The sequence below is a fragment of the Cetorhinus maximus genome, chromosome 17 (assembly GCF_964194155.1).
Source record: "Cetorhinus maximus chromosome 17, sCetMax3.hap1.1, whole genome shotgun sequence".
Taxonomy (NCBI): Eukaryota; Metazoa; Chordata; class Chondrichthyes; order Lamniformes; family Cetorhinidae; genus Cetorhinus; species Cetorhinus maximus.
This window is the reverse complement of record NC_135895.1, coordinates 37,359,951-37,373,974: the sequence shown is the minus strand read 5'-3', so window position 1 is coordinate 37,373,974 and position 14,024 is coordinate 37,359,951. Positions and strand designations below refer to the sequence as shown.

General features: G+C 43.3%; 1 protein-coding gene across 1 annotated transcript in view; it reads right to left on the bottom strand.

Moving 5' to 3' along the window:
* Positions 1-14,024, bottom strand: part of zte38 (zebrafish testis-expressed 38) — a 65,270-nt gene that overhangs the window by 38,541 nt on the left and 12,705 nt on the right. Inside the window, exons 3-7 of the mRNA XM_078561906.1 lie at positions 13,805-13,868; positions 5,131-5,167; positions 4,865-4,885; positions 651-677; positions 473-540 (exon numbers count right to left, since the gene is read on the bottom strand). Coding sequence (XP_078418032.1) covers positions 473-540; positions 651-677; positions 4,865-4,885; positions 5,131-5,167; positions 13,805-13,868 — 217 coding nt within the window. The remainder of the gene's footprint in view (positions 1-472; positions 541-650; positions 678-4,864; positions 4,886-5,130; positions 5,168-13,804; positions 13,869-14,024) is intronic.

Here is a 14,024-nt window from a genome sequence, read left to right as displayed (position 1 = left end):
GTGAGCAATTAAAGACAAGGTTACCATTACAAGATCTGGGCATACTAGCAGATCACCTCTACGCTTTAGAGACTCATACATCCATCAGTTCTATACGTTTATGTTATGGTAACTAAACATGAACATATATTATAAATAGTTCTACTTCTTTGGAAGGGGGAAAATATCTTTAAAAAGAAAGGGGGGGTGTTGCAATATGCCTTTAAGAAATTGTAGCATGACATCACTAGAAAGGAAGTGTATCTTGCGATCCAGTTTAGTTTCACTTTTGCTTAGAGCAGAGACAGTTCTGTTGATGGTGTTTTCAAGCTTTGTGCCTCTGTATAAATGTTCCCATGTGCCTAGTCTCAATAAATAAACCCACCGCATGTTTACACAATCCCTCATGAGCGATTGGTGCCTTTACAACATCATAAAAACACGACAATAGGATAGATAGAAACATTTTCTCACGTGAAATGCAGTTAATTACCTTAAAATATCCAGCTTTGGTCCATCTGCAGTGTACTTGAATTTAAACTGGTAAGACTCAATTATGCTCTGTAGACAGACATGGGATTAAGTCCAATTATAGTTATCTGTTGTTTGTACTCATAGGCAAAAATAAAAATTGTATTATATAAACATTTTCACAAAGTATAAATGCTTACATTTGGATCCTCGGGATCTCTATGAACCTAAAAATTCAAATTCAAAAAATTTGTACTTTAAGGAGAGCATATTCTTAAAAAATGAACATTTAAATAATTGTTATAGCTACAATATACAGATAAATATATTCATATATATGTCAAGAATATTAAATAATCAATGAGGAATGACCAATTTCCAGTCAATATTCAAGCCTTTTCCTCCTTATGACTAGAACTGTGATGAATTCTCCCTTTTTTGTATCATTTTCCTCTCTCTTCAATGTAGTAGTTTGACAGGAACTAGTAACCTACCAATACCTTGCCCAAGTCATTATTCTTCATGGATGAGCCAAGACAATGGCCGTGATATTCATGGGGCTGTTAATTCTGAACAGGAGGGAGGAGTTAGGGATGGAAAGCCCGAAATATGGGTTTCCTTAAAGTCCTGTGGGTTTTTATTGAAGGAGATCTTTTAGAATTTTTCTTGATTCTCTGTTCGACAGCCAGCCAAGTTGGGTGGGAAATTAAAGGCATTTTGATACTTTGTGTATTTCTGTGATGCTATAAGGCTTCCCTTTGTTTCTTTTTAATATGTATTATCTTTATACTTGAGTCAAAATGCAGCCAGTTGTGAGGTGGACCAACGTCCTGAGCTCAGAACCGGGTAGCAGGAACATGTAGTGCGGAATTCAGCAGAAGAGAGAAGATTTTTGACTGAAGACATCGATTCTGAGGCTTATATGGAGCTTTAAAAAAAGACTGGACAAGGATATACATGCACATGGACACAGATGTGTCAGAAAATGTCACCGGGGCGGTGGTTAACCACCGGACATCCTGATTACAGAAACTGACCTGATAAAGGCCTCAGATATGTGTGAATGGCTTTCTTCCTGCCTTACCAAGATACATGAATCACATCCATTGCTGGAAGGTACCTGGAGACGCCACCTGCTAAGAACAGGAAATGGCCATGTGCAGGCTGTCTTTGCATGGCCAGGGTGGGATTGATAATCCAATCAGATGACTCGATCTAAAAAATTGGGCCGTAACTTCCAACTAGCATCGGCAAATGCTGTCCCATAGGAATTAGAAGAAATAAATGCACACTTAACAGGTCTTGAAAATTACGCTGACCCTTCCTTTCGCAGGAGCTGCTTGGGGCCTGCATCAAAAGACTCCTCGCAGGCCACAGCGAAGTGCAGCTCCGGTGGATTCAAGGAAGTCATGCCCTCTTTTATTTTTACAGCATTTGCTGCTGTAAAGCAGGTAGGTTTAAAGGGCCAGTGAAATTGACGGGCCAGGGAGATGGTAAGTGTCTAAGGTAAATGGATAGGATTTGAGGGGTGGGGTCCAAGGTCAAGGGCAGGGTGGGTGGGTTGGAGGGTGGGGAGCATTGGAGGTTCGGGGATCGGAGGTCGGGGCAGTAGGGGGAGAGGTCGGAGATTGGGGGAGTCAGAGGTCAGAGCGGTAGGGTTGGAGAGGTTGGGGGGATAGGGGGCTGTGTGTTCGGGAAGGTGGAGGTTGGAGGGGTCGAGGAGGGTGGGGGTGGGGGCAGTGAGGGGGGGGAGTCCTGTGGTGGGGGTGTGGGGGTGGGGTGGAGTCCCGTGAGGTCGGTCTGGGTCTTTACAATAGTTATCCAGAAGTTGGAAGAGGTTTGTTTTAATTCTTCTAACTTCTTCTGAGTAACTTTTGGTGTAACCCTGGTGGAACCATCAAAAGTTTGCGATTTAAACTGCATTTTCGGATGTTCCCAGCACAGTGAATTTGTCTAGAGGAAGTATGCACTTCTCGACAATTGCCGTGCAAATCCTTATCTGGGAACTTGTAAGAGGGATTCCCCAGTGCATGTTTGGGGTACCCCCCAAATCCGATGCTGGGGAGCTCGGAGGTTACTGTCCATTACCTTATATGCCAAGAGACCAGGGTCAGAAAGGGATATAAAGCCATAGCTCCAAAGGACATTGTGGCAGCAACGAGGAAGTGTGATTTCACTGTAAGTCATGTGGAGGAATCGTTCAGAGGGCCATCCACCCAGGGATGAGCTCCTGCATGCAGGTCTTACTAAGCAACTGGTGTCATAAGTATATAGTATTGCTTAGTGAGTTAATAAAGGCTTTTCACATAATGTGGAAATTGTATCCATAGTTTGTTTCTTGTCGTTGATACCAAAGTACGCGGTGAGGATCTTAGATGGTAGTAAGAATCCCTGGTTAACAGCCTTTCAGAAAGCCTGCAGTACAAGTATGCAACTGAAGAGCAGGTGGGTCTAGTTTTGGCTTGGGTGGGGGAGGGTGGAGAGGACTCTGTGTTCAGGAGTTATAGGGTGAGTTGGATATTGTGATAGAAAGGATCGGGGAAAGGTTAAGGGTCAGAGATTTTGGAGGTAGGGGGTAGTACAGATCGCAGGGGGTGTTTACAGGGTAACTTTTTGATATGGGAGGTAACATTCTCATTTGTCCTGACCCACAAGCAATGTTGTAAAGGCCCTTACCTAATGGATTCAAGCACTTCCTGCCATCTTTTACATACTTGGTTTCCCAAGGCTAGTTAAAATAGAAATTCTGTTAAATTAGAGACACTCAAGATCCTTAAAAGCTTTCAATGACCAACCCACCTCCTAAGAGCAGATTTGTTGCCCACACCTCTTCGACCTCTGTTAAAACCAGAATTGGGTGGGTTTAAGGTTTTAAAATTCTTAAAATTTGAACTTCTCACCTGACCCAATCCCACCTCTTTTGGGGAGTTAACATAAGCTACAATAAGTTTAGGTTCACCCATGATTCAGCTGGTTTGCTGTGAACAGCTGGCTCTTACAGACCAATAAGATTACAGGCTAGATCCCTGGTTTGTGTTCAGTTAACTGATCCAGCTGGTGTAGCAACAGAGACACAAACAGACTTGTGTGATTTTGGTTTAAAGAGAGGAATATCAGCTATGACTTCCAATCAGGATCTGTTGTCCTCTGCTGGAGCTGCATTTGTGGTCATTGGATGAAGGTGGGATTAGGCACTATTGTGATGTCTCCATGGTTGAGTGGCCTACCATCATGCACTGGCTTGTCTCACACATTAAGAATGGCCACTTGGGGATAACAAAGTCAGGAATCAATACCATCAAGACAGGAGGAAGGGAGAAAAAAATTGGAAAAGAGGAGAAAAAATAGAGGGACTTTGTACTCACAGCCTGAAAAAAAAGCCTACAATTGCAGTTGAAACTTTAGGAGTTAAAAATTGCCATACGTACAGCCTACAATACATACAGCCTACAATTGTAGCCATATGTACAGCCTACAATTGTTGCCATACGTACAGCCTACAATTGTTGCCATACGTACAGCCTACAATACGTACAGCCTACAATTGCAGTTGAAACTTTAGGAGTTAAAAGTTGCCATACCTACAACTCCTTCAGTGTAACGAATACTTAGAAATTGGACAATTTGTTGACATAACAATTGCACCTTAGTGCCTTCTTAATGCCCCACTAATGCTAGCACTTATTTTTTTTAAAAATAAATACAACAGTGCATCAGATACTATTTATAAGTAAAATCAGAAAAAAAATGGAAATCAGCATTAGGTTCGCCAGCATCCGTAAAGAAAAAGAGAAAGAACTTGCACTTATATTTTGCCTCTCATGACATCAAGGTGTCCCAAAATGCTTACAGCCAATGCATTACTTAGTTATAATCTGTGGTCAATGTTGTTTTGTAGGCAAACATGGCAGCCAATTTATTCACATGAGAGTCTCAAAAAGGCAATGAGATAATTAACGATATAATATGCTATTGATGGTGCTTCAGGGATAAGTGTCAGCCAGGATATGAGGAGAAATTCTCCACTCTTCTCTGAATAGTGCCATGGAATCTTATACGTCCACGTGAGAAGGCGGACAGGACTTTGATGTCTGATTTGAAAGATTTTGAACAAAACTTTAAACCATCTTCTCTTTTTACAGTTACTGACAAACCTGCTGTGCACTTCCAAAATATTCTATTTGCACTTCATTTTCCAACATGCACATTTTTTCATTTTCATCCTTATTTAGAAATTATCTTATTAATAGTTTCAGGAGTATAATATCATTACATTACTGTATCAAATTTAATTCACTTTGTCTTGTTGAATAATACCAGACACCAAAATACTAGTCTTAGAAATCTGAATTCATTTATAGTTTCAAAATCTTATGTCTAATAACGAACATATAATTTTTTGAAATGTACTTACTCCCAGAATAATTGTGCGCAACTATCAATGAAAAAAAACACAAAAATCTTGTTTTTATATAATCTAAGGAATAAATAATTACTGTACACATAAATTTGCGAGATTTAAATAGACATAATAAACTATAACTTCATATTTATGTTACTGACACCCTTCAAAATTAACATATTAAAAATTGTGAACCTAAAATGGCTGGAACATATGCTCCAAATTCAAAAAATGAAGTATTAAAAGATAATTTTGTGTTCAATACAAAATTAACTTACAAATCTTTTCTCCAAAGCATCAAAGCATCCCATCATCCTGGAAAGAAGCATTTAAGTAATTATATTCAACAAAGTGAATGAAGATGTTAAGTAAAATTTGAATATTCCAGGTCTATATTTCATATAATATGGAGAGTTGATCTCCTGACTCAATAAATTGTGCCCAAAGCATCATTGAGGTACATTATATTTATTTCAGAATTATAATGGGGGAATAGTAACCTGCCAGGCTAGGCGTTTACCTGTACCTGTGGCAGGTTAAAAGTGTAGAAAATGTCACATGTTATGGAGTCGGCAGGAATCATCAACATCCTCATATAACTTAAGCATATTTGGTAGCGTGCAGGAAACTCCCATGGAACTGGCGCATATGCTACTAACATAAGCTAAAACAACTGAATGCATTTTGAACACTGAATTCTGTCTTTAACTGTCAGCCTACGGGTTTCCAGGGGTTCCTGAAAATTGCCAGGTTGAACAAGACAAGAAGACAGCAGGTTTGACAAGCCTGAGCAATTAACAAGTTGGAAAGCTTCAAAATACTTAGGTTATAGCTGTTTCTCTGCCTAAGTGAAAGGCTTTTCTCACAGGACTTGTTCTGTGAGTGTTTTCATTCCTTTGAACATCACTTCTGCTACTTTTGAGTTTTTTCCCCGTTGATTTTCATTCCCAGCAGTCAGCCTTCTCAGCAGCATGGGAGCCATTTATGCAGCTCTACCTCAGACCTCTGATGAGGACCAAGAGGAGCAGCACCCGCAACAGCAGCAGTAGGAGCAGCTCCTCAACGGCTCAACGGGGGACAAAAAGGATGGAAGTTTGTGCAAGATACCCAAGAAGCTGCCATAATGCCTTCTGCACCAGATCACCCACAGATATTTGCACCTCCAAGTAAAGTCAGCGGATGGCTCTTTGGAGATAAGGGCTGCCCTCTAAAGAAGTGGCTTATAAAATCTATGAGCAGCCCTACCACTGACACCCAGGAAAGGTACAGCCAAAGTCACATGAGCACAAGAGTGGTCACTGAGCAAGCCATCAGATGCTGAAAATGCAGTACAGGTACTTGGACAGACGTCTTTTGCTATACACCAATGTCCAGAATGTTTGTGTTCTGCTGCGCCTTGCACAATATAGTGCAGCAGGAAGGACTGGATTTGCAGGAAAAGCAAGTTGAAACCATGCTGCATCTTCGGCGGAGGAGGAAGAAAATGAGGAGCAACAGAGGGAGGAGGGGGAGCCTGATGTAGTGAGGTTACCTGCAGCTTCTTACTTAGCTGCTAGGGATGCCTGGGACAGACATATTCAGGCATGCTTCAGCTAACTTACCCCCTGACTCCTCAAACCCTGTCCGCCATCTATAAGAACAAGTTAAGATAATGGAATACTCACAGCTGCCTGGATGAGTGCAGCTCCAATACCACTCAAGAGGTTCAACACCATCCAGGACAAAGCAACCCTCTTGACTGGCACCCCATCCACCACCTTAAACATTCACTCCCTCCATCACAGGCACATAATGGCTGTACCATCTACAACATGCATTGCAGCAACTTGCCAAAGTTCCTTTGATACCACATTCCAAACCTGTGACCTCTACCACCAAGAAGAACGAGGGCAGCAGGCACATAGGAACACCACCACCTACAAGTTCCCCTTCAAGTCACATACCACCCTTACTTGCAATTATATTGTTCCTTCACTGTTGCTAGGTCAAAATCCTGGAACTCCCTCCCTAACACCACATGGACTACAGCGGTTCAAGAAGGTGGCTCACCATCATCTTTTCAATGCCAATTAGGAATGGACAATAAATGCTGGCCTTTGCTAGCAATGTCCACATCCTATGAACAAATAAATAAAACTGATTCAGTGCGACCTTGTGGTACACCAATGTTGAACCCAATGGGCCTACTCCCCCACCCCCCAACACAAAGCAGTCCCACATCTCTCTCACTGACATCCAATGCTCCTCTTATACTCTTGTCATACCATTTTCCTCAAGGTTGAGGGCACTTGGCAAGTGATAGGCAATAATTGGAAGGATGAGACAATGGAGCTTTTAAATAAAGTTTATTATTTGTGAACACTGAACATAAAAGTGACAATTTAATCGTGTTAAACATCCAAGTGATTACCCTTGTGCAACTACGATTTCTTTCTCTTCTTTTTCCTAATACTTTATTGTACATTTACTGCTGTGGCTTCAGCAGGGCTCAAAGCCTGCTGCTCATTCCGCTGTTCTGACTGCTGAGAAGCTTGTGCCCGCCATTCTTGGGGTTTTGGAGTCCACCAGGGCCCTGGAAAGATTACCTCACCCACATATGTGCAAGGGCAGACTTGGCTATGAAATAAAAATCAAATCAGGAGGCAGCATGTGGGACCCTGACTGTGGACGAAATCAAGGAGGAAGGAGAGGAAGCACTTTGAGTAGAGTCCCCACTTCCATGTCCCCTTCTCCATTTTAATTCTCATGGCCCTCACCTGCACTTTCCTGCTAGCCAAGAGCTGAAGAGCACCTTGCTGCACTTCAGTGAGGCATTGAATGGCCAAGTTGAGGCTGTCCTCCTAATGATTTTGCAGGCCATTGGTCAGGGCCAGCATGCACTTAGTTGCCTGCTGTGCCTGAAGCTCCTCCCAAACTAGATATCAGTGCAAAGGTCTGAGACATGATGGCACTCATGGTGGAGATGGTCTTCTCTAATTTTTCTCCAAATTTACACAATGACTCTGGAAATGCTGAGAGAACCTCACACATTTCCTGTTACTGCACCAGAACAGTCCTCTTCGTCAATAATCCTTGAGGCTCAACATCTGCCTCCTGCTGAACACAGTCTGGTGGGTCTCCACCAAAGATTCTCCGCTGCTGTCCCTCTCTTCAAAACCTGCTCATGCTCACTTTTAATGCGTGCCTCACTATGTAAGTCCAACTATGTGATTTGATGCCCCACTGAAGCTGATGGAGGATGCACACAAGGCTTGTGGTATTTACACATCTTTTGAGGACACTTTGTCCTCCTCTGGCACCAGCTCCTGAGGAATGCTTGCAGGACATGTGGGGGGTGAAAAACATAGGGAGGAAGTTAATGTTTTTGAAGGGGGTCTCGTGCTCTGGCTGGAGAACCAGCAGGAGTTCTGCATCGCTTCCACTGTGGAAGGCCTGCTATATTAAGTGTCCACCAGGCACTCAATTGGCCCATGTCAGGCCTTCCACAGGATTAAGGACCCCAGGGGCAGAAATACTGCACCCCAAGAGTTATTGGCTAATGAGAGGCCAGCAGCGCTCCATGGCCATCGGTGCCACCAAAAGCGGTGTCCTGGTAATGCACCCAGCAGCGGCCCAGGATAAACGAGTGACCCCAGGCCAAAGGTGTGAGGGCGGAATGGGGTCGCAGGGTGAGGGTCATGGGAGGGACGTCAGAAGCAAGAACAGGGGGTGACTTTCTGCAGTCACCCACTTCTCGATGCTGGGTATCTTAAACAGGCACTTGAACAAGGAATTCCCCCCAAGAGCCTGCAAGCAAACCCTCGGTTTACTTTTTAGGCTTCCCATGTGGCGACTTTCCTGGCCACCGCTGGATGAGACCCTTAAGTGGGCATTAATTGCCCACTTAAGGGCTTCAAATGGTGTACAGGCAGCAGGCATTCCACAAGCCTTCCTACCACAATCTTCAATTGAGCGGAGGTGGGAAGGCAAGTGGTGTCCCAAAACCACACTCTCTTGTCCGATTAAATGACCCACGCTTCCGGGGTGGTGGGGGGTGCATTAATTTTCGGCCATGATTTAGAACTGACAAGATGAGAGGTTTCTCAGTTCTCATTATCTAGACCATTTTCCATTGCCTGCTGACATCAAGTCAACATATCACAGAATTGCTGAAAAAAGACACGTGTAAGCTTATCATCTTGCACTGATCAGGACATTCGCAAGAATACCAATATATGGGGAAAACAACAATTTATACTGTATGTGAAGAGAGTGCTGATTGGTTGGCAAGTAGCATTGCCATGGAGAATGCACCAGTGTTGGTGACTGACAGTGCACTGCCAAGCATTGTTTGATATTTAAACCAGGCAGCTTGACCCTCATTGATCAAGGGATTGCCCTGAGGAATGAGTCAGCAAATGGCTATCACTTATTTTGTTTAGCTGAAACAAACGCAATGTACGTACATGTTTTTCTGTCTGCAAAGAACAGGGCCCTGTGTACTAATATATGTAGCTTCCAGTACACGCAAATGCGCCACACGTAAGCCCGGCTGACAATCTTAAATTTGCTGTCAGCGTAATTCGTAACGCACTTGAGGGTTATTTAGCAAACGTTGTCTAATCGTGGAATCACAACTAATGTTGGACACTGTGTTTTGAGTTTTGTAAGCAAGGGCTGTTTGGGTACAGCCTGTACTCTGCCCATTCCGAACAGCGGCTGGGACATGCTGTTTGATACAATCTGCCAGTCTTTGGGACGTACGGCCTACATACCTAGCATCACACTGGCACTTAAATTCATATACCACATTTGGGTGATGGCAGAATGTCATTTTTGGCTGTTAGTGGCGAATACCACTCATGTTGCTACTGCATTGTAGCAGCGTGAAGCAGCTGGCTTCACATGTTGCCCAGATTTTTGAGACACCTTGCCCTTCCAGGGTAATCTGAGATAGACTGGGCACTTTTCAGGGCCAAAAGTGATGGCCTTAGGCCTGTTCATGAGGTTGTGTGATATACAGCGTGAAATGATCTGATCAGGGTAGCCATTATGTTGCAGGATGCCTTTGATGCGCTCTTTTTCAACATAAAGCTTGCATGGTGAGCAAATAGCTTGGGCCCCACTTACAAGGTTGCCGATAAGACCAAAAGTGAGACACAGCCCTACGATCAAGTGAGTGTTTATGCAAGGTGAGATTGAACAGATTGGTAATAGGGTAATTTCCACCTTGCCCTACACTGCGCTTGGTCTGAGATTCGCAAACTTCTTTCATTTTTCGATTTGATCCATTTATACCGCTATATTGCTTCAATAGATGATCACACCATAAACAGTATCAGTTTGAAACACCATAAACTCATCCAAGCGGTTTTGCAACAATTAATGATGCCACTAAATACTTAACAAATCTCTCTGACCGTGTACTCTCAGAAAGCGAGGAATTTGTTCTTGCAAATGGTTTCAATTTTGGTGTGCCTTCATCCCAAATCAAACGGGAAGAGGTATTAGCTGAGTTTGAACTCCTCTACACCCAACTATCCCGCTACAAACCAGCATCCACTGAAGACACTGAATCCTTGAAAGCGTGCCTAGCTGATCTATTGCACACATATTGCGGGATTCCAAATGACCTATCCGACTTTCACAAGTAACGCGAATGTCTGACAGCATGGTGAAGCCTTAAGACCAACCCGGGCATACACATCAGTAAACCTGACAAAGGGATGGGAATAGTCATCCTTAACAAATGTGACTATATCAACAAAATGCATTCCATTCTTAATGACAGGTGCAAATTCGAATCCATTGGAGCTGCCGCTCAACATGATCGGACAGCCTTTCTTGAAAGTAAGCAAAAACACACTTGCTGGACTTGTGTAAGATCGATGAGCTACCGTGTGATATATATGATAGGGTTCGTCCTCATGGTTTGCTACGTCCACGTATGTATGGGCTGCCCAAGACACACAAAAGTAATGTCCCTCTACGCCCCATCTTATCTATGACCAGTTCTGCACAACATGAATTGGCCAAATGGTTGGGCAAATTGTTAGAGCCAGTTTTGACCAAGTTTTCCACATGCATGGTGAAGGACTCCTTCACATTTGCGAAGGCCATACAGGACTTGCATATTGATAGCAATGCTGTGTCCATGTGCTCATTTGACACTGCTAGCCTATTCACCAATGTTCCACTTAAGGAAGCCATAGATATTTGCGCTGCAGCACTATCTCATGGTGATCTAGACCTGCCAATATTGCGTGAATCAGTATTCATTGAACTTATGAACTGGGCAACTCACGCAATTGAGTTCAGTTTTAATAACACCATGTATGCCCAAATAGATGGTGTTCCCATGGGATCCCCTCTAGGCCCAGCTCTCACAAACATCTTTGTTGGGTTACATGAGAAACATGTCTTTGATGGAATGACACCTAACCTCCTACCCCTTGCATACTTCCGATTTGTGGATGATACTTCTGCTACATTTAAATCTGTAGCTGCATGTAACAATTTCCTTACATGTCTTAATGGGCTCCATCCTGTGCTCAAATTCAGCTATGAAATGGAGCAATCAAATGAACTGCCCTTCCTTGACGTACCAGTTGAGAAATGTGCCAGAGGGTTCTCTACCTTCCTCCACTGGGTCAATTTACGCCTTGGGATTCTTACAATTCCACACGCTATAAGATTGGTCTTATTGGCAAACTTGTAAATAGGGTCCAAGCTATTTGCTCACCATGTAAGCTTGATGCTGAAGTAGGGTGAATCAAAGACAGGATAATGGCTATGGCTATCTTGATCAGATCATTTCATGCTGTATATCACACAAACTCATGAACGTGCCTAAGACCATCACTTTTGGCCCTGAAAAGTGCCCAGTCTATCTCAGATTACCGTGGAAGGGCAAGGTGTCTCAAAGAATTTGAGCAACATGTGAAGCCAGCTGTTTCACACTGCTACTGTGCAGTGGCAACACAAGTAGTATTCACCACTAACAGGATGCTGCCGCCAAGCCAAAAAGACATTCTGCCTATCACCCAAATGAGTAATGTGGAATTTCAATGCCAGTGTGATGCTATGTATGTAGGCCATACGTCCCAAAGACTGGCAGATCGTATCAAACAGAATGTTCCAGCCGCCGTTCGCAATGGGCAGTGTACAGGCTGTACCCAAACAGCCCATGCTTGCAAAACTCAAAACACAGTGTCCAACATTAGCTGTGATTCCATGGTTAGACAACATTTTCTAAATAATCCTCAATGTCCTAAGAATTACGCTGACAACCAATTTAAGATTGTCAGTCGGGCTCGCAGTGTGGCGCATTTGTGTGCTGGAAGCTACTTATATTGGTACACAGGGCCCTGTTCTTTACAGACAGAAAAAACATGTACGTACATTGCACCTGTTTCAGCCAAACAAACTAAGTGACAGCCATTCACTGACTCACCTCAGGGCAATGCCTTGATCAATGAGGGTCAAGCTGCCTGGCTTAAATTTCAAACAATGTTTGGCAGTTCACTGTCAATCACCATCACTGGTGCATTCTCCATGGTAATGCCACTTGCCAATCAATCAGCACTCTCTTCACATACAGTATAAATTGTTGTTTTCCCCTTATATTGGTATTCTTGCCAGTGTCCTGATGAGTGCAAGACGAAAAGCTTGGAAATGTCTCTTTTTTCAGCAATACTCAAGTTCTGTACTACCAAACAACTATTTGTATATCACAGAATTGTTACAGCACAGGGGGCTGTCGTATTTGTGCATTGCTCTCCGAATGAGCAATTCACTTGGTACCATTCCCCCGCCTTCATCCCATAACTCTGCATATTCTTCCTTTTCAGATAATAATTCAACTCCCTCTTGATCAGTGAGTGTTTTATACCATGTGGCTAAGTGATATCTCCTTATTTCACTAGGTAGCTGGGAGGCCCCTGTTCCGCCATCACTATGCATGTAAGCCTCTACTTATCTCCAGTGCGTCCTCCTTTGCAGCAATCAGGATTGCGATGACTAGTGGACCACCTCTGCTCTCCCTTGTTATGTGCACTCTCTTCTGCAAAGAGAGAAAGATAAGAGCTATGAGTGTGAGAAATGGAATATGTTGTGAGGATGGAAGGGCAATATTTTGGGAGGGTCACTGTAATAGAAGGGTGTGATGTAACAATAAGATGAAAGTGAGTGTCTTTGGTGGGTGGTCAGATGGGGATATGAGCAGATGCTTTGAAAGAGAGGGATGGCTTCACCTATAAAGTGTGTTGGACTGAGGAATGCTATGCAATAGAATGCTAGGGAAGTCAGACTTTGGGGATTTGCACTTGAAAGTGGCATTCCACTCACCTTTCCTGCCTTGGTGAAGTTATTACGGCACTGTATCCAGGAGCGGGGCACCGCACTCCTACTGTGACCTCTTCTGCCACTTCCAGCCACACCTGCTTGGTTTCTGAGGCAGGCTTCTTCCTCCTGTCTGCTGATTACAGAACATTCCTGCAGGACCCACAGCATGATATACAGGAATGCATCTGAGAACTGTGGTGAAGACACCAATTATTGATGCACCATCTGTCAAATGGCTGGCTCTCTCTTGACAGTTGTAGAATGCTTCCATTCTGACTCTTGCAGGGTCCCTTTAAATAGTGAAGCTTCACTAATCAAGCTTGGGTTGTCATGACACCTGCCCACTCTAATTGGTCAAGAAACCTGGAAGTAGAATGGTAATGCTGTGGCTCATTTAAAAAGCCTCTGAAAAGGCTGCTGCTCAAACTTCTAGGATCCTGATGCACTACCTAACTATGAGGGGGTCAAAACATTAAAATGCAGCCCAATGTTTTACAATGAATCAACTGAGCTGAATACTGACCAAGTGATTGAAATGTAAAAAGATAATTTAACTCATCTAGTTTTTAAAATTTAATTTAATTATGTTTCATCGGTATGTTGACTATAAGTAAGATAACGTGCACTGACCATTTTACTACTTTAGATGCACCAGGAAACCGACTGTCTTCACGCAGAATTTTTACACACATGCCTGAGAAATAAAGTTACAGTTATCAAAGTTAACAGTTTGAAAAACTCCAGGGGCAGAATTTTGCAGTCGGTAAGCAGGGGGCAGGGCCTGCTCGCCAACGCATAAACTGACGCGGGATGACATCAGGCGGAACCGCCAACGTCATCCCAGTCCATT